General features: G+C 38.2%; 1 protein-coding gene across 2 annotated transcripts; it reads left to right on the top strand.

The window, feature by feature from the left end:
- Positions 1 to 2,016: 2,016 nt before the first annotated feature.
- FAM204A (family with sequence similarity 204 member A) lies at positions 2,017 to 17,924 on the top strand. Of its 2 annotated transcripts, none has more exons than XM_054637274.2 (7): positions 2,017 to 2,315; positions 3,253 to 3,343; positions 3,857 to 3,890; positions 4,466 to 4,568; positions 6,265 to 6,354; positions 17,105 to 17,211; positions 17,561 to 17,924. In XM_054637274.2, exons 1-7 carry the CDS (start codon positions 2,082 to 2,084, stop codon positions 17,610 to 17,612), a joined length of 711 nt encoding a protein of 236 aa, XP_054493249.2. In that variant the 5' UTR covers positions 2,017 to 2,081; the 3' UTR covers positions 17,613 to 17,924. The 2 variants fall into 2 exon arrangements, with proteins under 2 accessions (XP_054493249.2, XP_054493250.2); XM_054637275.2 differs by having other exon boundaries at positions 4,469 to 4,568.
- Positions 17,925 to 27,660: the final 9,736 nt, after the last annotated feature.

The raw sequence follows: 27,660 nt of genomic DNA on the forward strand, positions 1-27,660 counted from the left end.
TTACCAATTATCTGTGTACCAAATACAACCAATTATTCAATGTAAATAAAATAACTCTCTTAAAAATTGATTTCCCAGATGAGAGGAAAATCTAGTTAGCAAGCTGAGTGTGAAATTTACATGTAGTTCATGAAAAAGTGATTACTTACGGAATTAATTGATTTTAGAAATGAATCTGAGGATGCAAAATTATGGCATAAAAGGAAAACAATCTGAAGATCTGATTTATGTCCATGAGAAAGGCATTTAGTTTTTCCTTCCATGCACAGCCAATCCCAGAAGCTGGGATCAACCAAGAAATCCCTACTCATAGCCATATTCCCAATTATCCACCTTCATAACCCTTGTCCTTTTCTCATTCCCCTCTTGTTTGTCCACAACTGGGTCGTTGTGGTTTTGTGGTTTGGGGTCAGCAATTCCTTTCTCAAAAGTCTCATTGTCATATTGAGGCAGAGTTTTCAACCTGTCATACACTCAAAAGTACATCTTCTCACAGATTATTTGGAAGATGAGAAACCTCCTGTCTTTCAGATACATTTCAGTGCTGGGAATGTCAGCCTTGTCCCTTCATCTTTTCCTTGTGCCTCCCTTCCAGTTGCTCCTTCTATGCAAGATGTTCTTGCTGAATCACATTCAGGCTGCTCCTAAATACCTGTGTTGTCTGCTTCTCTGAGGAAAGCTGAAAGGACAAAGTAACAGAAATATTAGAGATAAACAATTCCTTTGCACAGAATTCTCATTTTTGTGCTTTTCTCTTTACCACATTAATCCAAGACACTACCAGGAACTTTGGAAGGATTTTTCAATTCTTGTACAGTATGACCCTCTTCATTCAGCATAAACATTTTGGTGTGGCTTAACTACAAGGTTTACTGTTGGAAGAGACACCATATTCCTTTATTGCTTTATTCAAGGATTGCTGTACAACTCGATGGTTGTCCTTCTGAAAGAAGCTCAAGTCTGATGAGGAGGAGCTGAGGGAGTTGGGGGTGTTTAGTCTGGAGAAAAAAGAGGTTTAAGGGGGACATTATTGCTCTCTGAGACACCCTGACAGGAGGCTGGAGCCACACTGGCAGCAGGCTCTGCTCCCAGGGAATAAGAGATTTGATCAATTGAGATTTAACTTGGACATTAGGAGCAATTTTTTCACTGAAAGGGTGACAACATTGGAATGGGCTGCCCAGTGAGGCGATGGAGCCACCAGCCCTGGAGGTGACGCCAGCAAAGACTGCATGTAGCACCCGGTGTCATGGTCTGGTGGACACAGTGGCGTTGGCTCGCTGATCTGGGAGACCTTTTCCAACCTAAACGGTTCTGAGATTCCAAACAATTCGCCAGCACCAGCTGTGCCCAAGCCCCACCGCGCCCCCCTCACAGCGCTCCCCTCACAGCCCCGCCCGCCATGGCCGCCCCGCCCCGGGACACCCGGGCCGCCCCGCCCCGCTGCCATGGCGACCGGCGCGCCCGCTGATTGGCTGCGCCGCCCCGCCCAATCCGCGCGCGGGGTGTTCCGGCGGTGCCAAGATGGCGGCCAGGTAAACACGGCCGCGGGCGGCGGCGCTGAGGGGGCTCCGCGGGCACCGGGGCACGGCGAGAGCCCGCTGCCTTCTCCTAGGCCGGCCTTGAGCCGCGTTTCTCTTCGGCTCCCTTCGCTTCCCCGGCCTGTCGCCTCACCGCACCGGCTCTTCCGTGCCGGGGCCCGGGAAGGAGAGGTGGCTGTGCTGGCCCGAGAAGTTGCCCCTGTGGAGGCACGGGAGGCGTTTGCTGCAGTTTCGATCCTAAACTGAAAGGAGCTGTAAGCAAACGCATAGGGGCACAACTTTAATGGACAAGAAGTGAGGGGGAAAAGTGGTCTCAGCCTCTGTAATCAAGTTGTCTTCTTCTTTCTGAAATAGTAAGTATTTGGGCCTTTATAATGTGCTCGTCTAAAACATTGAATGGTATTTATGTAGGAAAAGTAAAAATATTTCTGATGACGTGTTTTGCTGTTTCTGTTTCTCTCTTCTGCAGGTGTGTTGGAATGGGTAACGTGGTGTCTTTGCAGTGATTTGAAATAGTTTGGACTTTATATAAGCTGGAAGATGTGGAGTGGGCTGTTACCTCCAGGACTGAATGAAAGCGATGTTGATCTGAGTTCTGATGATGAGGACGAATCACCTGATTCCTGTTCAAAGCAAGAGGCAAAAGAAGATACTGAAAGAGTTCAGGGGACTGGAGAGGAAAGTAATGCCAGCAGTGAACCTCTTGTACCAGTAACAGATGAAGAAGGTGAATTTCAAACGTGCCCTCCTGGAGTTTCTGTAAATATCTGGAATGTATGTATCATTGCAGGTCTCCAAATGAGCATAATGCAGTCTACTCAAATGGTTGATTTTTAAATTAAAGTAATTATAGTAATTATAGTCAATATACAAATCTGAAATTGAATTATGAGTATTATGATATGAGCCTGTTATGAGAAATTCAATCTGAGTGTACATACCTTAGATTGTTTAAAGCGAGGTGAACAGGAATTTAGGCAGGAAATGATTAGGTGGTAGTTTGCTGGTGATTGAGAGCACAGCAAGGAGTTGTCATAACTATACAGGTGCATAAAACTTGTGTTTTCAGTGGTTAATGGGCTCTGAGCTGCTTGGTAGGTGCTTTCTGCATTGGTAAGGATTTACAGCTCAGTGTTTCATACCTGGGAAGGGGAGGTGTGCCCTGCTGCTTGCTGTAGGATTAACTGCAAGCATTCAGACTCAAGAGTTCCTTAAAACCTCCTGATTTTGCAGTTGCATGTAAAGACTGGGAAAACCAAAAAACCCTTAATAAAACAATGTGTTTTAGGCTTTGGATTCAAAACAAGAACTGGCAAAAAATAATTGCCTTCTTTCACCCCTCAGTCCTTGTAGGTAGCCTTCTGTGCTGTCATTAATTTGTGGATTACAAACTACCAGCTAGGCAATAAAAATACATGGTATAGCTCAGGAGTGCACAACAAGCAAAAGTGTGTTCTGTGTCACATCCTATGAGAGGACTGTCAGATCTGAACAGTCCTGGGATGCAGGGAGGGCACAAAGTCAGAGAAAGGTCATGAAAGATTAGCACCATTTCCAGTTTAACACCACCACAGTCCTGTGGTCTCACTTTATAGATTGGGATGTAATAGATAACACAAGGCACTGTGGGTAATTATACATTTCTCTATGTAATTTCTTAAAAATGGGGGGAAAATTACAAGTACTGACTTGGTTTTTCATAATCTTGTAGAAATTTGTGGAGCTTCAGAAGAAACACCGGGAAATGAAAATGCAAGTGAAAGAGGAAAACAGATGCCGGAAAAGAAAGCGCCGCCGAAAAGGTGGTTTTTTAATAATTAACAGAGTTTATTTTTTTCCAATTAAATTAGTAGCAATACATGCTGTTTTGAGGTTTTCTTTCTTGTGTTTTTTTTTTTTTTTAATGAACCATTGTATTCTAGCTGTTATCTAGAATTTTATTTTTCTGCCTGTATGCATTATTTGCAAGGTTGTAGCGAGGTTGTCGATAGATTGCTACATAGAATGCAAGTAATATATTTGTCCTCTTCTTAAAAGGGAGACAGAACTTACTGAATTAGTACTGATTTATAATGGTTAAGTGTATTTCAGTAGTTCTACAAGACTTACTTTTGCACATTCTGGTTAAAGCTTCACAGATATTGCAGGAGTTTCTTACAGCTGAGTGGTTTAAATCCACATGATCATTGGGTAAAAAACCCCAGTGTGTTGATCTTTCAAAGGAAATGTGACCAATTAGAGCTCTGTTAACTTCATTGGATGCTGTGGGCTATCACTGTGTAATATTGGATTTTTTTCTTTTTTTTTCCCCTTAGCAAAACAGAGAAAGACCGATGAAGTGGCTAAGAGGTATAACCAGGTCAATGGGATTACCTGAGGTCTGTTAGTAGGAGGCAAAACTTAGAATAAGCCTGACCACATTCATAGCCAAAGCCTAGCTTTGAGCATTGTGTAAATTATCTTTTAAATTTGCTCAATGTCTCTGTTGTGCAGGCTGAATTTGTTCTGGTGATTGATTGATGGAGTGTTATTGCTTGATTTCAAAAATCAACACAAATGTATCATTTAATGTAACTTTTAATAGACTTAATGCTCTTCCTACTTCCTTCATACAAGCCCCTGTTCAGCCTGCTCCTTCCCTTCTTTTTCCTCCTTGGCAGTGTTAGATTTATGGTTAGACTCAATCCTAAAGAACTTTCTCAACCTAAATGGTTCTATGATTCTATCAGTTTGCTTTCAAGATTGTGAAATTACACTTAGACAAAGGGGGAGCAGTAATTAATTTCACTTTTTAAAAAAAAATAAATGGGTGAAAAGACCATGTCTGCCAAATGGAAGAGTTTATTTTAGCTTTGAAAAGGATATTACAAGTTGTGGAAAGGGAAGTGGTTATAGTAATGACTTGTTTGTTTGTTTGTTTTTAGTAGTCAGCAGTTGGAAAATGAAGACAAATGGAAAGAACTTACACAATACTTTGGAATCAATGATAGATTTGAATCACCTGTGGACAGCAGGGCTCCACAAAAGGTGACTGTTAATACAAAGGCAATATCAGCTTGTGTTTGGCAGTAAAAGAGCTTGTCCTTAACTCAGATAGGAATGAAACTGAGGCTGTTTGAGGGTAAAGGACACAGTCGCTCTGAGGAAGGATGATTTTGTGAGCTTTTTAAATAAATGTCCTTGAGTGGTTGCTGTGCTCTCTTTAAAGACAGTATCCAAGCTTGTTTCCTGTCTGGTTTTATTTTCCCTGTTTTCCTGTTGTGAGAGACAGAACACTTCATATGCATTGCTTGACTTTTGTTTTGCTTCATTGTTTTTTAACTTCAAAACGTGTCACATTAATTCTTCAGATGGCACCAGTGGCTACAAGAATTAAAGGTGCAATCCTAGCTTACATTTTGACTGGATTCATAACACATTCTGTTCATAAATATTACTGTGTAACTAGTCATATCTGAAATAACTGGCACACACAATGGATAAGTTAAGAATCTCACTACATTGGGAGTTTCTGGTAGTGCTGTTGGCTCTATAATATTTCTTATGAAGTTCTCTGTAAGTTCTATTACATGAAATGTTCAGTTAGCTTCCTTTATGATAATTTTTGTATTTTTCATTTTCTTGAAGTGAATTTCTGCATGCAGGTCATGAAGATTTGTTTGCTTCTTACTTCTAGTGGCTATTTAGTTGCCGTTGAAGTGGTCAGGATAGATCTGGAATGAGGCCCAAAGTGTTGAAGTGCAGATGTTTCATTGTAATTTCAGGGATATTATCACTAGTGGAAGATATGTCTTGCTATTTTCAGAAAAGGCATCTTGACAGAATTTGCCATCACTGCAACTTCCAATTGTGCATTTTTTTTTCATCTACCACCTGAAATAACTCAAGTGCCGTGTTTGCAGATCACTGTTTCTCAAGAATTCCATTAGCTTTTTCCTTTTTATCTCTTGAAAAGTCTATGTTATGGAACTGTCAAATGTGTTTCCTTTAGTTCACTAATATTTAAAATCAGTGAGGCTGTAAATTATCTTTTGTTATGAGAGTGAGGCTTTTTATGACATTCTGAAGTCAGTGCCATCCTTTTGTACTCCATCAGAAATTTACAACTATAATTTTCAGGAGATAGTTACTTTTTATTGTTACATTTTTCATAAGTGTTGCCATTAAACAAGTTAAGTTTACCTCTGAAAATAAGAAAACAACCCTTAAATCCTGAAGCTTTTTCATTGTTTTCCATAGGGCTGCTAGAATTTTTAATTTATTAGCACAGTGGAGTGGCTTTGTGCCAGAACTCTGGTTTTGGGGTAAAGATAAGATCTTAGAACTGTAACGATACAGTGGTAATTGCCATTCTTCATGTTACCTGACACATATATTTCACATTTTGTTTAGAAAGCTCCAGGGATGGAAGAGATAAGCCAGATCTTCAGATGAAATTTTATTGTGACAGGCATAAACTAGCCCGTGTAATTTTTTTAACCTATAGTATTATCCTGCACATAAGGTGGAACTAATGCAATGATTTGTGCTCAGGCAGCCTCTCAGTGAATTCTTAATTATACTGTCCATTACAATACACAGACAGAGTGATTTGTGGTACACAGAAATTACAGGTTTATGCAGTGTCTTAAAGAATTTTATGAAAGAAATATTTTTAGAAAGGATGTGCTCCCTTTAAATATGTTCTTTTTGTTCTAAAGGCATTTACCTTATTTTTCCCTAGTCTGGCCTTGAACTGAGCATAGAGAAGTGTGTGGCTGAAGGTGACATTGCCAAGGCTGAGGAGCTGAGTGACAGATTGGCCATTCGTGAGGTAAGTGGGCTGTTAACAGAAACTCTGAGGGGTCATGCAGTTTTGCACATCTGGACTGAAAGTCCAGAGTAGAACAGCATTGAAGGTTGTTTGTACAACCTCTTTCCTGTTTCCTGAGCAGTTCAGTCAGTGATTTCAGGACTTTGCTGCTGATCTGGCAATGCTTGGACAGCTGTAGCTGTGTTTAAGAATTGAAAATACATCCATGAACTGTCCCAAGTTCTTGCTTTAGAGCCTTGCTGCTCACTCCCCAACTCAGAGGAGTTGGTATCTGGTCATCTGTGTTGAGCTTTTGTTTTTTCTCTATGTTGCAAGCCAGGAGGACAGGAGTAGGATGTTCCCTTCCTCTCAGTTCCCTGTGCCTCATAATTTTTTGTTGCATTACCTCTCCCATAATCATGGGAAGCCTGAAGACAGGTAGAGATTTAGCAAGCCTAGAGCAAATAAGGGCATATGAACCCCAATACTTGTTATTCTGTGTGTTTATGTGGTCAGGAGTTGATGGCTGGAAGAATTCTGAAGAAGAATGGGAGTAGATGGTTGTCTCTCTGTACTGCTACTGTAGCCTTAGAATTGTGATGGATATTTTTTCTCCTTGTCATAATTGTTCAGTGTATAAATACATACCTAAAACCAAGTGCAAAGTAACACAATTTTTTCAAGATGTTGTCTTGATAGTTGGTGTAGTTGAACAATTCCATGAAAGCTGTGCTCTCTTTGCCACAAAAGTGGGAGAGAAAAAATCTGTATGTAGAGGTCTTAGTGAATACTTAAAACTGGTGAGGAATCTATCAGATAGCTCTGGGAACTTCATCTAAGAAATTGTTCAATATGTGCACATAGAGTAGGTGGTAGCAGCTGAAGTAAAAATAGCTGAAGTCCACAAAGGCTGTTTTTCCTACTGCTAGTTGTTCATAGGGGAGAAAATGCAGAGGAAAAAATTAGGTTAATAAAATAGTTTTAACAGTTTTGAAGCCAGGTAAGAAAAAAAAATACCATTTCAGTGAGTGGAAAAGTGATCTTTTTAAAGTCATCTGAGTAGTATGATTTAAACTACAAATCTTCTAGATTTATACTAAAAAAATGACTATATAATGTTTTGCTTTCATTCCTTTATCTTGAATATTCTTCCATCTTCACAGAGGTAATGGCAATTTTCTGTCCACTGTATATGCTTGCAAAATTGAAAGGTACTAGAAAAGGATTAGGAAAGCAAAGACAAATTTTAGCTCCTTCTCATTCTCATACAAATATTTTAAATGTTTCTTAAATACAGCGTTTTAAACTAAGCTTTAATGTAAAATTGCAGATTTAAATCTGTTTCAGGCAATGTTTACAATATTGTGATGACTTTAAAAACAGACAGCTTTTGAAGTAGGAAATGCAGTTCTTATGGTTCTCTGAGGTTAGGTAGAAGTAACTGTTCCTCAGTGAGTGTTCTTACAAAATCATTAAACTCCTCCATTTAGTCACTCAGGGCAGTTTCTAATGACTAGACTCTTATCTGCCTTGTCACCAGTGATCAGAAAACTTCAGTCTGCAAAGATAACAGCTATTGACAGTGGTAGGAATGTGCCCTGATGTTCTCTTTAAGTCTGACCAGCTTCTGACTGTTTTATTACCTTTCATGTGTTCAACACGAAAAACGCTTGCTGTTCTCCTTCACAAATGTCATTATCCCATCTCCTCTAAAGTGGTTGGAGTATTATAATCAATAAAACATACTGAGGTTCTAGTGCAAATTGTTTGACTATAAAAACAAATTAATGTAAGAAGTTTTAAGGTTTTGTAATATTTATGATAAACTGTTATCTGATTTTGGTAGCCATGGGATTATACAACATCTAGCATATCCCAGGTGCTCCAGCAGTGTATTATTATTTGTGGAACATTAGCTCCAAATTGTTGACTTTCAAATATTAGCATGTTGTAATTCTGAAAACAAAATGCTTGAAACATTATTAGTATTCACAGCCTTGACTTGGTTTTGGTTAAGTGGGTTTATCTGAACAAATAATATGTTGAAAGAAGGGAAACTCAAATGACTGGCTTGATCTCTCATGAGGAGTTTTGTCGAGGCAGAATCCATGTGAATTCACTGGGGTTCTCTGCTCTTGTAGAGATGTGCTCCATTGCTCACTGCAAGGCTCATTTTTCTTTGTGATTTTCAGAAGCTTTTCTTTTTAATGGATCTTTTAAAATACTTTTTTTTTTTTCCTAAGGAAATTCTTCTAACAGTAACTGTTTCAGTGAAGAGCTATAAAAAGAGGATTTGATTATGGAAGAGGCTGATTGAACGGTCATTGTTTTGTACACAAGTACACTTAATAAAATATTGCTTTGATGTTGTATTCATTCAATTGCTACTTTTCTTCTCTTAGCAGTTTACAGAAATGTCGATTTTAATATACAATGCCTCTAAGAAGTGAGTTAATTTCAAATTATGTGGCTATTTGTATCCCTCTAACTTCCAAATGCAGCCCAGCTCTGTGAGCAAGTCAGGCATGGAACTGCTCTGTGGCTGTATTGAAGTACTCCACTTCTGAAGTCTGGAGTAATAAGTGGATGAATTATTGTTCTTTTATCTCAACTTCATCTCTTTATGTATAGTTTTCATTTTTCTTGAGCAGTGTCACAGGGCTGGGGACAGAGAGTGTGTGAGAAAGAGCTGTGTGGTGTTTGGGGTGCAGCCCCCCTTGCAGCCATGTGAGAAATGTTCAGTGGGTAGGTGTTCTTTTTGAAATCAGGTGTATGGGGTTTTAATCGGCACCATTTTCTTTTGCAAGAAGCAGTGACTGGAACCTGCTGATAAAGCTTTTGCTTTGAGGCACAGATCCCAGAGTTCTTACAGCCGTTTCCTGCCTTAATAAGTGAAACTAATTTTTGATGTATAACATTTATAAGCCTGTGAAACTGATAGGGCAGCTTCAGTATTTAGAAAAATGAAGCCAAAAATAAACAGATGATGAGTATAGACGGTAGAAACATGTCCTAAAAAGAAAAGGAATGTCAAAATGATGCTGTCAATATCCTGTCATTGTGACACAGTGAGAAAAGGTTTTTTAAAATCAGATTCATTTAAAATCAGTGATGACTTAGGCAATATGCATAATCTAGCAGCTGTCAGTGCATCATGGAATTTTGCATTCTAAAAACCTAAATGATACTGCTTTAAGGTTTTGGGCCTTCAGGTTTCCAGGTGGTACTTGTTGCAGGTTCTTTAAGGAAAATGTTACTGCACTGCATTAAATGATCCTTTGGGCAATATATTATTTGTTTTTTTCTTTGCTTTGACAAATACACACAACTGCTGATTTTAAAACAAAGCTTCTCAATCCAAGAGTATTCAGGGTTTTGGAGTGAGAGTTAGAACTTGAACACCTCCTGCATGAGGCTGTATTTACTGGTGGCTGCATGGGTGGATTCATATGTAGCTTTTGAGACTGGCTGGTGTGTTCCCCCTTTTTTGTTGGCAGTTGCATTTCTATTATAAAAATGAGCTGTATGTATTACATTGCTGAATATTTTGTCTAATCTCTGGGCAAACCTCACTGCCAAGTGTTACCCCTTGTCTCCTGCTGTCAGTCATCAGAGTAGCAGATCTCTACCTGTGGCATCCCTGGCCATCCCCACAGCACATTCTCTTGTGGGGTGTTCAGCTTCTCTGAGAGGTCTGGTGATCCTCAAGTTCTTGAATTCATTATTTTATACACAAGTGAAGATTTTCCTGAAAAAAATATGGGCATCACCTGCATTATGTGGTAGAGAATAATTTAGGCCTTCAGTAACTCTGCTCCTTCAGCTTTTGGCTGGAGCACCTCAGTGCTGTGATGAAATTATGGTGTCCAAGATCAACATTACTTTGATAAATGTGATGAGCAGCAAAATAATGCACTGGGTCATACTCCTTAATTCACTGTAGAGCTTCAAGCTCAGTTAGACTACTGATTTCTTTAATACCTGCAGTACAGTACTGTTAGCATTAAAATAAATTAGCCATTCATTGCAGTGTGCATGGTACAATATGCACAGCTAGTGTTTATTACTGTAATCCAGTTGCTGTCTTTGTTATCACATTCCAGGGCTTCCAGCATGGGCAGAGTCCTTCATGTTTTACAGTTGTGCTGTTCAGATGTAGCCTGGCATACCTAAAGCTGTTCTTTGAACATTGCATTTAAGGATGACTTATTTAACTTGAGTGATGCCAATAGAAATGTTAATGTAGAAGTTACCAAAAAAAAAAAAAATCTGAGCCTTTTAGAATGAAAGTTATTAAGAGAATAAAGTTCATGTGAACACTTATCTGGGCTGAAATGACAAGATTTTTTTGGTGAAGCCTTAGGGTAGGATAGCTGAGATCTAATAGTAGCAGATACTTGGGATATGGAGCTGGGAACAGACACTTGGAATTATGTCAACTTCTTAATGCTTTGTAAAATTTTTTCTGGAATTCTGTCTTGAGATGTAATTAAATTGTTTCTACTGTGTTAGTGGGAATCCACCTAGATTTCTTTAAAGAATAAATGTTGATAAATTAGAGCACTGTGACTGTGCATAGCTGGATGTGCTTATCCCTTTGAGTAAGGATGGTATGTGCAGATACCTGCTAATTTCACTCTGCTATGAATCAGTTTCAATCTGGAGTGATACTTGTAAAAATTATTTTCATAGGTATACAAAAAAATCTTAAAAGATTCCCCACCACCACTCCTTACATATATTTTTTCCCCCTAGAGAGCAACATTTTTTTCATAGTGTTTTTGTGCTCAAATCATAGTTTGGTTGTATTCTGCAAAATGCAGAATACAGATTTCTTATGGCTCTAATACTGTGAGAATTAATTGACTAAAGCCCAAACTTTGCCCATATTGGTGGGTTTTTTATGTACCTGGTAGGCAGGTGCCACATTGTCTAAGAACACATTAGCCTCAGGACTGTAACTTGAACACAATTATATCATCTTGACCATATTAGACTTACCTGTCAAAAGTAACTTCTAAAACATTTTGTAATTTAGTGTGCTAAATTGCTGTAGCACTTGTCAGTCCGTAAATACCCCAGACTTTTTGACAGCACTTCCTGAGTGCCTGGCTTAGTGTCTTCTGGCATTTTGGAGAAAGACTTAAAAAGCTGCAATTTATGGGGACACTGGAGTTTAATCCAACTTAAATGAAAGATCTACGTTGTAATTGATGAAATTAATTGGCTATTCACTGGAATATCATCCTCATGTTACAGCAAGATAGTCCTGCTGTTGTCTTTAAAATTTGATGCATCAGTTTTGACCATTTTCTCATGCTCAAATTAGTATCTCCTGTCTGCAAGTAACCTCTAGTCATATAAATTAGAAAGGGAAGTACACAAGGCAGTTTGTTGGTTATAACTGCTGAGAACCATTCTGGAAACTGGTTTCCATGTGAGAATCTGGTTAGGAAATGGTTGGTTGTGATGACATTACTGTCAGAGATGGACAGGAGTTAGCACTTGATGCTATTCTGTTGGTAAAATTAAATTTCTTGAGTTCTGTGCAACGTTCACAATTTCTCACAGTGTTTTTAGGTACCTGAAGTGGTGCAGTTTTATGTGGAGTGTATCCAAGCAAAAATTAACTGGCAACTCTTGTTGTGGAAGAACTGTCCCCCCCCAACTCCCCCCCCAAAAAAAAAGAAAAAAAAAAAAAAAGAGGTTTTTTATCTGTGAAGGATTGTCTTTCTTACCTTGGTGAAGGTGCTTCCAAATACTCCTCTTCATTGAGGTGGTTTTCTTTTAACCTTTGGAACATGGCAGGGTTATCACCTAGAATTACATTCTTATGCTCCCTTAATTATGTATATCTTTTCCTTAACAAACCTTAAAAAAAGATTTCAGATGTTACAAGTCTAATTAAAGAGACAGACAAAGCACAGTTTATACTGTAGATTTTTTCTGCAGTTCAATTAATCAGCATGTTTTCTCTTTTAATTAAAACCATTTTAGTAAATTAAAGCCCACAGCAAAACACATATATAATTTGTTTGTAATTAGCTCTTAATTGGTGGTAGTTGAAGCTTAGCACCCTTGGTTTCTTTCTTCATGATTGCCATTTTATTAGCAGCCAGTCATTAATTAATCTTTTTTTCTAATTAGCTTATAAAACTGTTGATGGCACATTATTGTAAATGTGATTTTAAGTTCAAAGCTTGTTAATAAGCTTTCTTACTTAGAAGAACAGAGATAAAGAAATTGCTGAAAACAGTACTACAGTTCTTTTTTTAAAACTGCCTTTGTTATAAGGGGGCTCTGTAAAGCATCTAACAGCTTATGGTTAATTTTTTAATGCTGTGTTTCCTCGTGAATGGAGGAAGTTACTGGCATTTAAATGTTTAAGTCTAGCAAAGAGCTTAATATTAGAACAGTTTCCTATCCTTGCTCCATTACTGTGTCATCCAAATATAATGTGATGTTGTAATACACAGCATAAAAATACAACAAAGGTATTACAAAGTATTTTAAAGGGGAAGTTGAGCACATCATTGAAAGGGGACAATTTTCACTGCAAAATCCACTCGGTATTCTTGTTTGCTTTATATATTTTATATACGTCAGCAATGGATAACATTCCATAACATAAAAGGAGAAAATCATTGCTAGAGGCAAGCCTTAAATAACTAGATTCATATTTGATGAGAAACTGTAACACTATATTAAAAGGATGTTTGGCTTCTCTGCTATGATCACAGGATATTTCAGGACCTGTTTGAATATAGATGTTTTGTTGGAGCTTTTGTAGGGTTTAATATTTTGTATTTCATACCTCAGTATTTCTGGAGCAGTTCTTGATTCCGTTGTCTCGTATCATTCAGCATTTACATTTTACAGTCCTATCTTAAAGGCAAGTCTTTGCCTTGTGATATTTTATGTTAAATGTCCTGATTTGCAAGGAAGTTTTCTGGAAGTTACAGTAGATTCTGTTGCAACTTAATAAAAATGTTTACTCTTCTGCCTGAACTTTACATTCTATTTCAACTTCAGCCATTTCTTTGCTTGTTTTAAAAGTGTTTTATGATGCTGTGCAAGAAACACTAGAAAGGGATAGCTGACAAGGAAAAAATTAAAAATTGGATAAAAAGTAAATGAATAATGTCATATTACTAAAAAGATGAGAGGCTAATTTGTGCCGACTTTTTGCTAATTTTGTTCAAGCCTCAAAATGAGGAGCTGTCACCCGTTCTGTGTAGCACTGATGACAGTGCCAATGATCCATGAAATAAGCTGCCGCTGGCTTTGTTCTGATAAGAATGAACAAATCTGCACAATGTACGGCTCCCAGAATCTCATTTTCATACTTGCATGCAGGCTAAAAGAAATAAGCTGTTTGCAGGCTTGATTAATCAGACATTTGAGGGTTTTTTGTCTCTTTGATCTCTTTCGTCTCCTAGGTAACTTGCTTGACATTAATGTTGAGCTTGAGTAAAGACAATCAGGAATTGTAGACCAAACTGATATAAAAATTAAAGACCTTAACACTTTAAGTACTCCAGTAATGGTTCCGCTTTACTTCAGAAAACATCTGTTTTCATTTAATTAAAGAACAAAAGAGAATGGCATAAATATTTTTCATAGAGACCTGTTATTCCATAAAAAGTTAAAGTATGATAATTGGTATTTTTAAATAAATGCCTTGAAAGTGTTCAAAAAGAAGCAAAGCTTCAGATATTTGTTACAAGGTAACAATTTCAGATGAGTTGGAAATTTTCATTTATGCTACATTTAACATCTAGAGTAAGATATTTGACATGATTATTGGTCAACTTCAGAATGGAAAGGGCTTTGCCCTGTCGAAACTAAGTTGTTTTTTTAAGTTTGTCTCAAAATACAAATATATATAGTGTTACAAGGATGAACCATTATATCAGCTTTACTACCCAGTATGATTTACACACTTTAAACCTGTAAAATTGAAAGGAATTTAAAAAAAAAATGTCGCAGTGCGTTTGCTTGAGGTTATGCAGACGCTTTTACAAATCTTCCAAGTGGCTGTAAAGATGAATGCCTCAAGGGTCTAGCCAGGGCCCTGCTTTTCCAACCAGCTAAAGCCCTTATCTTAAATCCAAGCAAAGTACCATTAATCTTTTTGAAAGACCTTTTATGGCTTTTAATATATCCCAAATTAGAACATTTTACACCCTTGGTTCCTGAAATATGGTGATAAAAAGCCTTTAGAGCTTAATTTTCCTTACTGCGTGCTCTGACCAATTTGCAGTTCTTTGTGATAATGTTTAGACACCTTAATTAAAATGCAGCAAAATATTGGATGTTCTATATGGAAAATGCTGATACTTTGACTACACAAGAAATTGTTGTATATATTTTTATTCATGCTTTCTTACTTCTTTTAAGATTGTATTTTATTGGGTTATCTGATGACCTGAAATGTTAGTATGTTTTTTTTTTTTTTAAATATAAAATCCATTGACCAAGCTTTTATGGATTTCTTATGGGGGGAGCAGGGAGTGAAGATGTATGCTTGGGTTTGGGTGGGAGCAGAAGACATTTAATCTGACTAAAATGTTTGTGTGTGTGTTTATATGCAACATTTGTTTTCATATCTTGAAAATTTGACCATGTAGACTAGAAATTATAACAATGCTGCAAAATGTTTCTGCATTTACTTCCACATACACTGCAGGGGCTCTTAATATCCCATTTTTTCTGTACCTTTCAAAGATGGAAGAACTCATTCTGTCTTCCAGAAAACGCAGATAAAAAGATTTTTCTGCAGCACTTGTTTAGAGCTCCCTTGTGTATATTTGTATAAGTGCTCAATAGGCCACTGGAATATATTTTAAGGAGATTCTGTTATTCATCAAACAGTAAAAGTTAATTTTCAAGTGTGTTAGAAGGTAAAATACCTCTAATAGAGGCAGGGTTCTGGTGGCTGACTTCAGCCATCAGATTGCACTATTGTTTAAACTAATAATTACTTCTGTTTCAATTTAAAAGTAAACATTTTTTGAATATTTTAGGTGAGTTTTCTTAAGCATTTTTATACTGCAATTATATTAAGGTTAATAGCTGTCCTTAAATATTAAGTGACAATGCAAATAAAAGAATGTTATGTTTTAGTCTTTGACCTGAAATTTAGCAGTTCATGTGTTGGCATTGAATTACTGTTAATAAAAAATGTTAATGCTCAGGGGAAAATTATGTAGATAATATAAAAGTTTTGAAGTAACTAGTCACAGTATTTTGTGCATGAAGATGATTCCAAAGGTACATATTTAGGACCTTATAACACATGCAAATAGTGGATGAGACACTTGCTCAGTTTTTCCTTTTAAAATATTATTTTTATGAAAATATCCGTTTCCCTTTCAAACTGTTATGCTCAGCTCCTGTCTGCTTGTGTTGGCAGCATTTAGATCCTCAGACAAAGCACGAGCTGAGTTGTGCTTGCTGCCTTTCCTTAAAGGCTCCTTTCTTCATTCTTGAACCCTGAGAAGACCATAAGGTAGAAGAGCTTGTAGTGATGCTGGTTTAGGTTGGTTTTTATTTTTGCTTTGTTAACAAAATGATCACCTACCTATTGTGTGTTTGATGGGATAGCTGTGGAAAATGTGTCAGTGCATCTACACCTGCAGATAGATGTGTTCTAGAGTTCTCTCTCATCTTACCTGGATAAAGCATTTCTCAGGGTAAATATTTGTCTGCATAGATGCTGCAGATTATTCAAATAGATTGCCATTAACAGTGGAACTTCAGCCAAGGTGTTAAAGAGTATTCTTCCCCTTGGGTCTCCCATTCTTTGATGCTCCCATGACATTTTGGGGGACATTTAGAATATCCAGTTTGCTGGCTATAACTGTTTGCTAATTTCAAGAAGTTTGGGTGTGGATTGAAGGAAAACCTGTTTGCTCACATCAGTTTGTAGCAATTTGGGGTAAATGAATTGCATGCTTGTCTTGGAGAATAGCAGTAACTTCTGAGAATGAATTCCTTCCTAACTCATGTCAAGTCAAGGCAGCAACCACAAAATTTAACTACAAGTTATGAATGTTGATTAAAGGAAATAAACTGGTCATAGTTCACTGTATCTTCTTCCATCTTTTTTTGCATTACACTTCCCTGCCTTTCCCTCCTGTGCTTCACATTCACTAAAGTGAACTTAATTCTCACAGTCTGCATCAGTTTATGGACGTGGTATTCACCTACATGGAAAGCTGGCATATCACACCCTTGCAGTGTAAAAGCTTGTCATGTGGAGATAGACACTAAGGACACTACATCATGTCTTTTTGGACAGACTGATCAAAACCTGTCTAGTGGTTCTAGTGAAAAATGTGTAATGGTAGCAGCTCTTCCTGTATAAAAATGTCTTTTGACACTTGTAAGACCTGATTCTGTTGTGTTGGCATAGCTGAGGTCACAGGCTGGTCCTGATAATGGAGGCTGTATTTGGATATCTCTGTCTGTATAAAAAAAACAAAAGGATCCAGTGAGCTGTTGCCCTTTGGTTTTGGTCTTGGTTTTGAGAATGAGGGATTTGGTGAAAAGGCCTGCTTGCCCCAGCATCCTACACCTTTGTGTTTCCCTCAAGAGGCATTCTTGTTTGTCCAGTCTTATAGTGCATCATCAGCCTAATATTTGAAAGATATTTTAGTGTCTATTGACTTTTGAGAAACAATATCAGACCAAATAATTTGTGAGGCTTAAATTTCATATGAACCATTTGCATCTTATCAGTTTTCCTTTGTTCCTTTTCATGTCTTAGCTTGGTGTGAAAATTGCCAAAGCTGCCGCTTGCCGCAACTTTGTAAAAGCCAAGCAAGAAGCAGAGGCTGCCCAAGAAGCTCAAAAGAAAAAGAAGCTTGCTTGGGGGTAAGTAATTTGAGTATGGAATTAAACATTTGTGGTTTCATTGGCACTAAGTGTGTACAATACAATCTCAGTTAAATGTTTTTTTTTTAGTTGAAATAGGCTTGTGCTAATCTAATTTGTTTAGTTTAACCTTGTTGGGTTTTGGTGGGCTTTTTTAGGAGTGTATCAGACTTAAGTACAGAGGCTTTATCAAAAATAAAGTGGTGGTTGTGTGGCTGTATTTGTCTTCATGTCTTTATTACAGTATTAAAAATAAGGGTTTTTTTTGTTGTTGTTAAGAATAACATGCTTAAATACCTAAGGCACATACTCTCATCATTCCTAATGTGGATTTTGTGCTCTGTTTCAGATTTGAGGCCAAGAAAAGATGGGAAACAAAAAGCAACATGGGATACATGTAGTCCATCCTGTTTTCCTCAGGAGTCGAATACCTATTGTTACTTGAAGAATTTTTGTGGGCACCTTACTAAATCTAAAAATAAAACCCCCCAAACACAACACATCAAATGCCTAATATTTATCTTAATGTTTTTTAATCTGCACTGTCTTGTTTTGTCACTCTCTTATAAATAATACAGCAAAAATGCTATCTAAATATCAATACTGTGTTAAATTTTCCTCCTAGATATGAAAGCTAAAGATAACAGATTTCAGGATGAATTTGGAGTCTGGCAGAGAATTCTCTGAAGCTGAAATAAAATCCTTGGTCCAAATGTGTTTTGTGCTGTACTGCAATTATAATGTGTGGGTGTGAGGAGAGGAGTGTGTTTGGTTCTGGGGCTACACAGACTTAATGCAGTAAGTACTTCTTTTCTGCTTGTAAGCTGGGGAAAGACACTAAATAAAGAAGAGCAAACCCAACCTATCTTTTTTAAACTAAGGGCATTTATAGCCTTAGTAAATATAAACACACAAAAAAAAATGCCTGGAGAAAAAGTCCATCCTCCCTCTCCTGGAAGGATCTGGTACTATTGGTCATATCCTGGTGCCACATTCTTCATAATATTTCAGATTTCCAGTTTTCTTTCCTTCCTAAGAACACAGGTTTTAAAAGTCCCAGATAAAAATATATAAATACATATCTTGGAAAAATATCTGAACTGTTACCCAAGATACAAATGCAGATTTTACTCCAAGTCAAACGTTTTACAGATCAATTAGGATTTGAATGTTTATGTTATAAGATTATAACAAGAATTGATGATTATGTTTCTTCAAAATTGTTCTCAGTGAAAAGTAAGTACACATTCAAAACTAATAACTTTTCTCCCTGAAGCTCTTGCATATATGTTTAGTCACCACAATGCCTGAATTGAATTGGTAATGTAAATGTCAGTTATTGTTAACCAAGATTAATATGTTTCAGGCCAAAGGTATGGTATTAGTGTAATGGTGATTTACTGTGGAAGTACTTGGGGCTAAAACAACTTGCCAACAAATAGCAATTTGAAGTTTTACAGCAGCAATTCGAGGAGTTCAGGTTTGCAGTCCAAGATGGAATAGTGCATTTTTGTTCATTAGCCCTCGGGATATTTGATTCTTTTTTTTAACATCATATTTCTTTCACACAGATGAGAGTTTGCAATATGGTAATCTGCAGTTAGCTGTAATTAGTTATGATGACAGAGTTGAATACAATTGCCAGGATTGTAAATTGGGGGCTAAACAGGTTTCTGCAGTATAACATCATAAATCTCACACTATGGTTTACAAACATTGCTTTGCAAACTTTTGTGTGGAAGGAAGCAAGTGCTATCTCTAGTGAAGTGATTGTAAAGCTGAATTTCATGTTTGCATGTGTAAACACACAGGTTATACCATAACCCTACAGCAGCATCTCTCTCAGTTCCAAATATTCCTGTCCAGAAGTTACAGGCAATCTGTCCATGATTTTTGGGGAGTTTTTTTAAGCATCTGGAAGATGGGTGTTAGATACAGTTGACCTTTGTTATATACTGAAAAGGAGAATGATGCTGATAATTAATGCCAAACACACCAGCAGCATTCCATTAAACTTTTTAAAGTATCATTTGTTAAATAAGCTATTTTCTTTTTTGCAGTAATTGCTCTTAAAAGTAATGGTATTTGTCAAATCAAGATCTTGATCTAATTGCAAGGATGTGTTGCAATTAGATCAAGAAAAGTGTTCTTTATTTTGAAATAAAGTGTTCTTTACTTTGAAAATGTGCTTTAACAGAAACCCAAGCCCTCCAAAAACAGCTCTTGCCCAGCTACCTGTAATATTTTAGACTAAATCAATTAATTTTATGTTAGGCTATTAATAATGGAACTGTTTAGGAAGTATGCAGAATATTTGGTTTGGGTCACTTGTATGATGAATTTAAAAATGACCACATTTCAAACCTCTTTATCCACCTAAAGGGTTTGCTTAAAATACTCATGGATTTCCATAATTATACCATGTTCAAAAATCTCTTAAGAGGGAAAATACAAAAGCCTAATACAGCTTTATAATAGAGTTCATATAAATACATAAGAAATAAATGAATGCACAACTGTACCTTTATTAATCATCATCCTAAACTGATGATCTGTTTTTAGTCTTGCATTGTGCTGACACCTTTTTTTAAGTTGTTTTGATCTGTGATGTAAATTTTGGCCAAGGAAGTGTAAGTGCATTCTAAGACTTTAACACTGTTAAACCAATCCAAATGCTTGTTTTGGTTAACTGAAAGCTTTTTAATCAGCTTAAATATACAAGCTCTTACACTGATCTCAATTTGAGATGTAATAATAATTCTTTTAGCAGATGAAAGGTTTGCAATATCTCCTTTTTTGATTGAAATTACGGATCTAGAGGAATGTACTTAAATTATAAATATCAGTACAAATCTGTTGTGATGCCAAATATTTATGAGAAGTTCATTTGATGCTATCTTGAACTGGGCAACAGATCAAAAGCAGCCCTGCCAAAGTGCTTCCTCCCTCTCAGTAGTCCTGAAAAACATAAATGCATGCACTGGTTTTGCCCCAGTTTTTTTCTCCACCAATTTCATCCAACATCAGTCATGGTATTCTCTTGGGTATCCTGAGTAGCCTTAAGTCTTTTGAGGAAAAATTGTGTAACTTCCCAAGTGTGACTGTGGAGTAAACCAAGAAACTACCTGGAAAGTACAATGTGCGCTCCCAATTTCTGTGGGAGAAATTGTTGGAGCAAGGCTGTCTCTGGAGCATCCTGGCCTGCTCCAGCCTCTCTCTGTTGTGGGCCAGGCTTTGTCAGTCTGGCCTCTGAACTGGGTTTGTCACTCAGGTGCTGTGCCAGGGTGAGGGTTTGCTTTGGGGTTTTCAGCAGCCCCAACCCTGTCAGGTTGGGTGGCTCTGCAGCATTTCCCTGAGTGTTGATGCTCCTTGAACACTTCTCACTCGACTGCCCTGTCTTCATTTCTGCTCCCATCTCATGTTCTGGCAATTCTATTGTGTTTTAAGGCCTACATGAGAAATACTTTTATCAGCTCCTGTGATAAAAAAATCCAGTTTGAAGTTTGACAACAGCATACTAATACAATTACTTGTATTTCTTAATACTGCATTCCTGAGCTCCTTAACCAAAGAGTGGCTGCAGGGACAGTTTGACAGATAAAAACATATATATAGTTGTTAGAGTTTTAATAGTTTTTTGCCTGCAACCATAATCTGTATCATTATTTTTTTAGTTTAATTCTGTTGGACAAGTTTCAAAGATAAATGTGGTGTGTAATAAGTCTTTGCAGCCTCTAATTTGTGAAGGAGTGTCTGTCCAGTTAATACTTGCTCATTGAAGCAAGGGGTTTTGAAATAGCTGAAGTACGAACTGTAATTACTGATGTCTGTTTCCTATTCACCTATGGCTTCTGGCATTTGATCAAAAACTGTAATGTATTGCTTAATCTCAAAGCATTCCCCACTTTCAAAAATATTTACCTCATGAGAATTGCACAGCACTAAATGACCTTAGCAAAACCAGAGTAGATTTTTATTTGGCATTGATCATACGTAGCTAATCCACCAACAAGTATTTTTCCTGTTATTTTTGAGCGTTGGTAATTTAGGTACAGATGTGTCTGTAGTGTACCTTTAGTACAAGCTTAAAGCATCTTAAAAAATATTAGATATATTAATAGCAGGGTGGGATTTTTACTTCACAAATGGGGTGGCTAAAAAGAGGAGTACAAAGGTTGAGCAATTTATGTGAGGGCAAACTCCTGGCTGGCAGCAAAGTGGCGAGTGAAGGAATCTCCTGGTTTGCTGTTTTGTCAAAGCTGAGAATAACAGAGAGAAATCAGTCTTGAACAATTTTGTGGCAGGTGCCTAATCCTCTTTGAAAGTCATTGGGAATTGGGCACCTCATTACCATCTCTCCCACCGAGAGAGTAGAAGAACTGTGATATTGAATGCAGATGTTCTGAGCATCACAAGAGTAAGTAAAAGCCCGAATTTCATTTGAGAAAAGTTGTCATTTTTCGTGTTGAAAAATGCCTGCATTGCTTTGATCTGTCTCCAGCTGTGTTTATTTTACCATCAAATCTTGTCTTCCCTAGTTTCTGTGGGATTGTAACAGAGCTGAGAGGTTTCTATTTCTTTACTAGTAATTGGACCTGGAATAAAACATTTTGCCCTAAAAAAAGTACAGGAGCTAAACAGACACTAAGAAATGAAAACAACCAGCTTTATAAAAGGAGTTCTACCTATCTTACATGTGATTGTGCTTGCCATGCTTGTTGTCTGATACTGAATCATCATCCTGACTCAAATAGTATGTTCCTTTCTCTTGGAGTTTCCCAGGTGTGCTGGCTGCCTGACTCACAGATGGAAGTGACTTCAGGCTGGCATGAGGTGACCACAGATTGAAATGAGCATTTGTATTTCCATGTTACGTGTCCTAATGAGTCAGTCTTTGGCAGCTTTTGCTGTAGCTGAGGAAAATAGATACAAGAAAAAAAAGACAGATACAGAAATAAGGGTTTTACCCAAATGAGAACTGACTGCTTTCTGGTAGCCAGAGAAGGAATTTTGTTCATCCTTTTTTCACAGCCTCTCTGAAATGAACACTATATTCAGGTAGCCCAAACAGCAAGTTCAGATATCAAGCAAAGTGTAATGCTGCCTGTGGACTCTCTTAGCTGGTAGTGTTTATGGTATTTTAAGGATGTCTCTGTGGAGAAGTGGTTGCTGACCTTGTCAGATATTTAATCCTGAAATGCCAGTTGGTTTCTACTGGTACAGACCAGTATTAATTCCAAACTAGTAGTGCCCTGAATTTACCAGTACTGCTCAAAGAGAAAGCAAAAGAATCTGCTGCTTCTCTGATTACTCTGATGCTGTCCAATCATCTGCACCTGTGATCAAAAATCATTGCATTCTTTTGTGAATTGAAAAGATTACCAGCATAACTGAGGATCACTGAGGTTGTTTTGACATTGATTCCTCTTTTGTGGAACTTATAAAAATACATTTTCCACAATTATATTTGAAGTATGTCACCAGCTCCTCGAAGTAGCCTCGGTAATAGCACAGGATTGTGAGAAAGCCCTGAGTAAAACCAGGTGTAATGTGCTGGTATAAAGTGTAAACATGCAAAGAACATCAGAAAGTTGACGGATCGCGTGATTCAGCTTTAATTACCATCAAACAATGGAGGATGGAGCTTTTAGTTTTTGCAAGTTAATGAAGAGAATGTTGAGAGCAGCCTGCTAGCAAGAGCTGTCCTCCCTGTTATCTGCTGGAGGAGTGCACAAGCTGCAAAGGGGGAGAGTCAGCCAAACAGGCATTTCCAATTTGAATACTTCCTCTTTTTGGAAATATGTTTATAAAATGTCCTCTACTCTCAGCACAGGAATGCCAAGGGCCTTTCTCACACAAATACAGACATCACACCATGCTCTTTGTTTAAAATTACTGCCTTTGCTTCTCTTGCTGTGTTGTTTGTTTGTTTGTTTAACAAACAACACTTTAAAATATGCTTAGCTTTAGGTCACTTTAATTTTTAAAGATCAGCTCAGGGAAGGGATTTGGGTGCACTTTGTTAAGCAGCAGCACGTTTTTCCCAGCTCTGTGGGGCTGCTGTTTCATGCCATATTTTTAGCAGGCTTTTTAAAGATCAGTGTCACATCTCACAGGCTGGTGTGCACTGCCTGCCCCGGGGTCAGGCCTCAAGGTTAGCTATCAGGTGTGTTTGAGCAGTTGCTGCTTCCTTTCCAATCTCTCCTTCCTAAAGGAAAAGTGTCTTTTTTTAAAAGCAGTCCTTTTTCAGTGATCTGGTTTAGAATGTGCCTCCACAAATAATTGCACAGAGCTTATTGGGGGAGTGGTAGAGAATGGGCTGAGGAGTGAGAGCAAAAGGGTGAGATTCCTGTAGAAGAGGAAAGAGGGAGGAAAAAATGTCTTATATTGGCATTATCTCAGGTCATACTGTACTCTGAGGACCCTGTGCTCAGTTTCAGTCTCACAATATTCCCACTGGAGTCACCTTCATTGTTTTGGATAGCTGATGATAATGCTGGACACTGTTGTTGTTAAGTATAATTATGGATTTGAAGCACAGAATTATCTAATGTAATTAATTTTCTGGTTCAATCAAAAAGCCTTAGCTCTAGGACTATACTCCCAGATTCTTTCATGATGGAAGTGGCACAATTTAGCCTCAGATCCACAATCTCTTGGGATCATATTCTGCTGCCCTCAATCAAGGAGAGCCTTTACTCCAAAATTTGTCAAACTGGAACAAATAAGGGTAACAAAATTTGTATGAAAGCAAAGGACTGGAGACATGGACCTGCATTTGCTATGGGGTGTGGATATTAGCTCCTATTTCAATGCTGACTGCAGAAGGGTGTATAAATCTTTAAAATCTGAAGGCAACTGTTAGGTAGAGAAAATTAAGCAAGGCAGTGCTGTACTTGGTGCTCCTAAACAATCTAACACTTAAATGCTGACACAGCCTGTATAGAAAGAGCTCTCCTACATTTTAACTGCCTGCAGGTGCCTGAGCTCTTCTTCTGCATTAATTTTCAGTGGTCCCAGCACTGCATGTTGTCAGAGTTCTAGCAGGTGTTTACAGATCCTCAAAATGAGATTCCCACTGGATTTAAGGGGCTCCATCAAAAAATCTGTGCCTTAGCTCTGAAGTTTCTTGAATATTTGCTTTCTCACAGTCTTGAGGAAGCTGAAGTGGAATGGATTCTGGAGAGGGGACTCCTGTGAGGTGTCCAGGCTGCAGATCCTATTTCTTTGATGCAAGGAAAAGAGTGTATTGAAGCAGGGGTAGGAATGGGGAGTCACTGAGATCAGAAAAGGCTGGAGACCAGAGATAAAGGCAAATGTCTTGTGGAAACTCTTCCAGCTCTATTGATGTCAATGGTGAGAGTTTGTTGAAAAAAAAAAAAAAAGCTTGGTTTCTACAAGTTGAGGGTGCATAACTTGTATGATTTAGGTACAGGGCAGTACTAAACACCTTCCTCAAGGCTGCCTGGATGTTTTTTTATACTTCAGTGTGTCATCTCTGTGAAATTCAACACAACTGCTCCTGCCATAAAAAAGACCTTCCCAGAAATGCTTTTTTCTTGTTCAATGAGAGCTTATCACAGCTGACACATCCCTTTTGTTGCTGTCACATAAGATAACCAGATGACTGCTACCAGAGCCTTACCAGTCACCACTGCCACCACTGCAGAGAGGCTGGTAGGAGCTGGAAAAGCTCCCAGACAGATCTTGTAGGACACATTTTTGGTGCCAACCTGGAGTGCATGCACCTTCATCAGCTGAACCCCTTAATTTAGAAGGAGGAAGTTCATGGATTATACAAACTGTTCAGGTCATCAGTTAATCTAGTGAGAACATTTCTGTAAATGTCTCCCTGTGGTCATGCAGAATGGAAAATAAAGCTGTAGCATAACCTCGTGCCTGAGCTCCCTCTGGTGTAGACAGAACACGTTCTGCTTGCACAGATGTACATTAAATTCTCCTGGAGGTGGATTGCCCATAGTCAGTGCTGCTCATTCCTGTCACACTGGCCATGCCCACAGCTCAGTCAGGACCAGTCACTCACAAGGACCCAAGAATTGGGGTGAAAACTCCTTCTATTCTATTTTATTCTTAATTATTCAAATAATAGCACAGACAGGTTAGGAAAGTTGGCCGGGGCTGTGGAGAGTATGACTCACAGGATAGAGAGTTGATCTCACGTAATTGTAACCAAGCACAGGCACCCTGACATTTGACTTTTACACAGTGAAAACCTGGCTGCAGCTCTTGTGATTCACACCTACCCTGCAATGAGCACCTATTTTCCACTGCTCATAACCATCTTACACCTTCTGCCTACGTCTTGTGTTGAGTGTTTCAATTGACTTCATTATTGTCCTTAGTAAATGTTAACTAGAACTTTATGAGCCATCATGACAAAGAGGATGCAAATTTTCGTTGAAATATATTTTGGGGAATAATTAATAGACATGCACAATTCTTTAGTTATTTGTTGTGAAATTCTTCCATTCTGATGACATTTCAAGAGCTGTTTCATCCTTGTTGCACTAATTTGCTGGTGGGATATACCACAGACAAAAGATGTGCTTTACCAAGACTGAGCAGATGCTTTGTTTGAAATTTCTTCCAGAGCCCAGTATTTCAGATGGAGCATAATGGCACTGCAAATGTTAATGCACCTCAATTGATCCTTCCAGCACTGCTCAGCAATGCAATTCATCTTCTGAGCACAGAATCTTACTTCTAGAAAAAATTAAGTGCTTAGATCACATAGACTCCATTAGAAATAGGATGTCCATCTAATAATAGAAAAAAATGTGTGAATTGGTCCTGAGGATAAATGGGCACAGATCTATTGAAGCAAAGCAGTCTTTTTATGTAAGTGGAGTTGCACATGTTTTCTCCAGGGATCAGTTCAGTCCACTTTGCCTTTGTAGTTTATGCTGAAATTCTTCAAGATAGGAAAAACTTGCAGAGTATTTGCATGCACTAAGTGCTTGGCATAGATCAGAGTCTTTACTTCTCACTTTTGCTAGCAGTACAGTCATTTAAAATTAAAGAAAAAAATAAAGCAAGTAATTAATCCTGTATGAATGTTCAAACATTTGGTTACTAAGAGTTATTTTCTCCCTCTAGACCTTGGACTTCCTCTGTGTATGATCCAAGAAGGCAAGCAAAAGTCCTTTCCAGGAAAATACAATTTTCAAGCGCCCTGATTGTGCTATGGTACTTGCTCTACCTGAATCTTTTTAGATAAGAGGCATCATGCTGCCTTTCGTTTATTTATCTCTGATTGAAGAGCAGGGGAACATAGAAGCAGCAGTCAAGGAACATGTTAGAGGTGTGTATACAGTTTGTGATAGTGAGATCAAGCAGAACTTGTAACAGGGAGAATTTACCTCATCTAGAAATTCAGCTGTGCTCATAATAAGATCCTCCCTCACAAAGAAAAGAAAGAACAATCTGGAAAAAAACTATCTTCCCCACCCCTTTGAAATGACAGTCTGATCTTGTTTTTATGGATTGGGACTCTGGATATTTTTCCATGGTCCTTTGGAGGCCAGACTAAGATCATCCTGTCCAAGCTGGCAAGCAAGCACCAGCTCCACTCCCAAGTCTGTGCAGCTCCATTTGTGTGCTGCTGTGTCCACTCCATTAAACCTTCTGAGAGCCCCTAAGCCTTGATTGAACAAAAATCTGGACAGACATTGCTCAGAAGAGCACAGTTCAGTATCCAGCACTGGCACCACTTCACTGGGAGACCCTGGAGAAAGCTCTGAGCCAGCTTTGGGACACACAGAGCCATCCCAGAGCCCACTGGTGAAATGTTGCTGATCTTTTAAAGGCTCAGCTGCAGTCTCTGGTTTTGCCAGTGGGTGTGTGCAAAGCCCAGCTCTGACTCTGCCTCACAGGGAGGCTGTGAATGAACTCCTCCATCACCCCCTGAGTACAGGCATTCCAGATCCACTGGGAATTCAATATTTACACAACCCAACTTTTGGAGAGGATCAGTCAGCCTCGGGTACCTGGTGCCTCAGTGGCTGGGAAATTTCCTTAGCTGTGGGAAGGGTGTCCTCCAGACTCCAGTATGGATGGGAAGCTAAAATTCAACTGCACCTATAGGGAGAGCCCTGGTGAGGAAGGACCTCCTCTCTACTCTGAGCATATTTCCATGTTTTCAGGCTTATTTGTATAATCTCAAACAGCTTTCTCCATGATTGAGCTCTTCAGGTACTCTGTAAGGGGGACATATGGTGAATTCTGCCATGATTTAGACAAAAATCTGTGCAAGAAGAAAGGATTGAGTCTGCTTTACACAGGGAGGCAAGCAAAGGTTCATGGAAATCCCAACTTTCAAATCCTTTTAAAATGACATCTAAGAAGATTTCTTCAAAAAATATGGCCTTTTATTTTTTTTTAACCAAACCTTTTAATTAGCATGAATTAAATTTTGACTTTGCTTGTGTG

This window comes from Agelaius phoeniceus, chromosome 9 (assembly GCF_051311805.1).
Source record: "Agelaius phoeniceus isolate bAgePho1 chromosome 9, bAgePho1.hap1, whole genome shotgun sequence".
NCBI lineage: Eukaryota > Metazoa > Chordata > Aves > Passeriformes > Icteridae > Agelaius > Agelaius phoeniceus.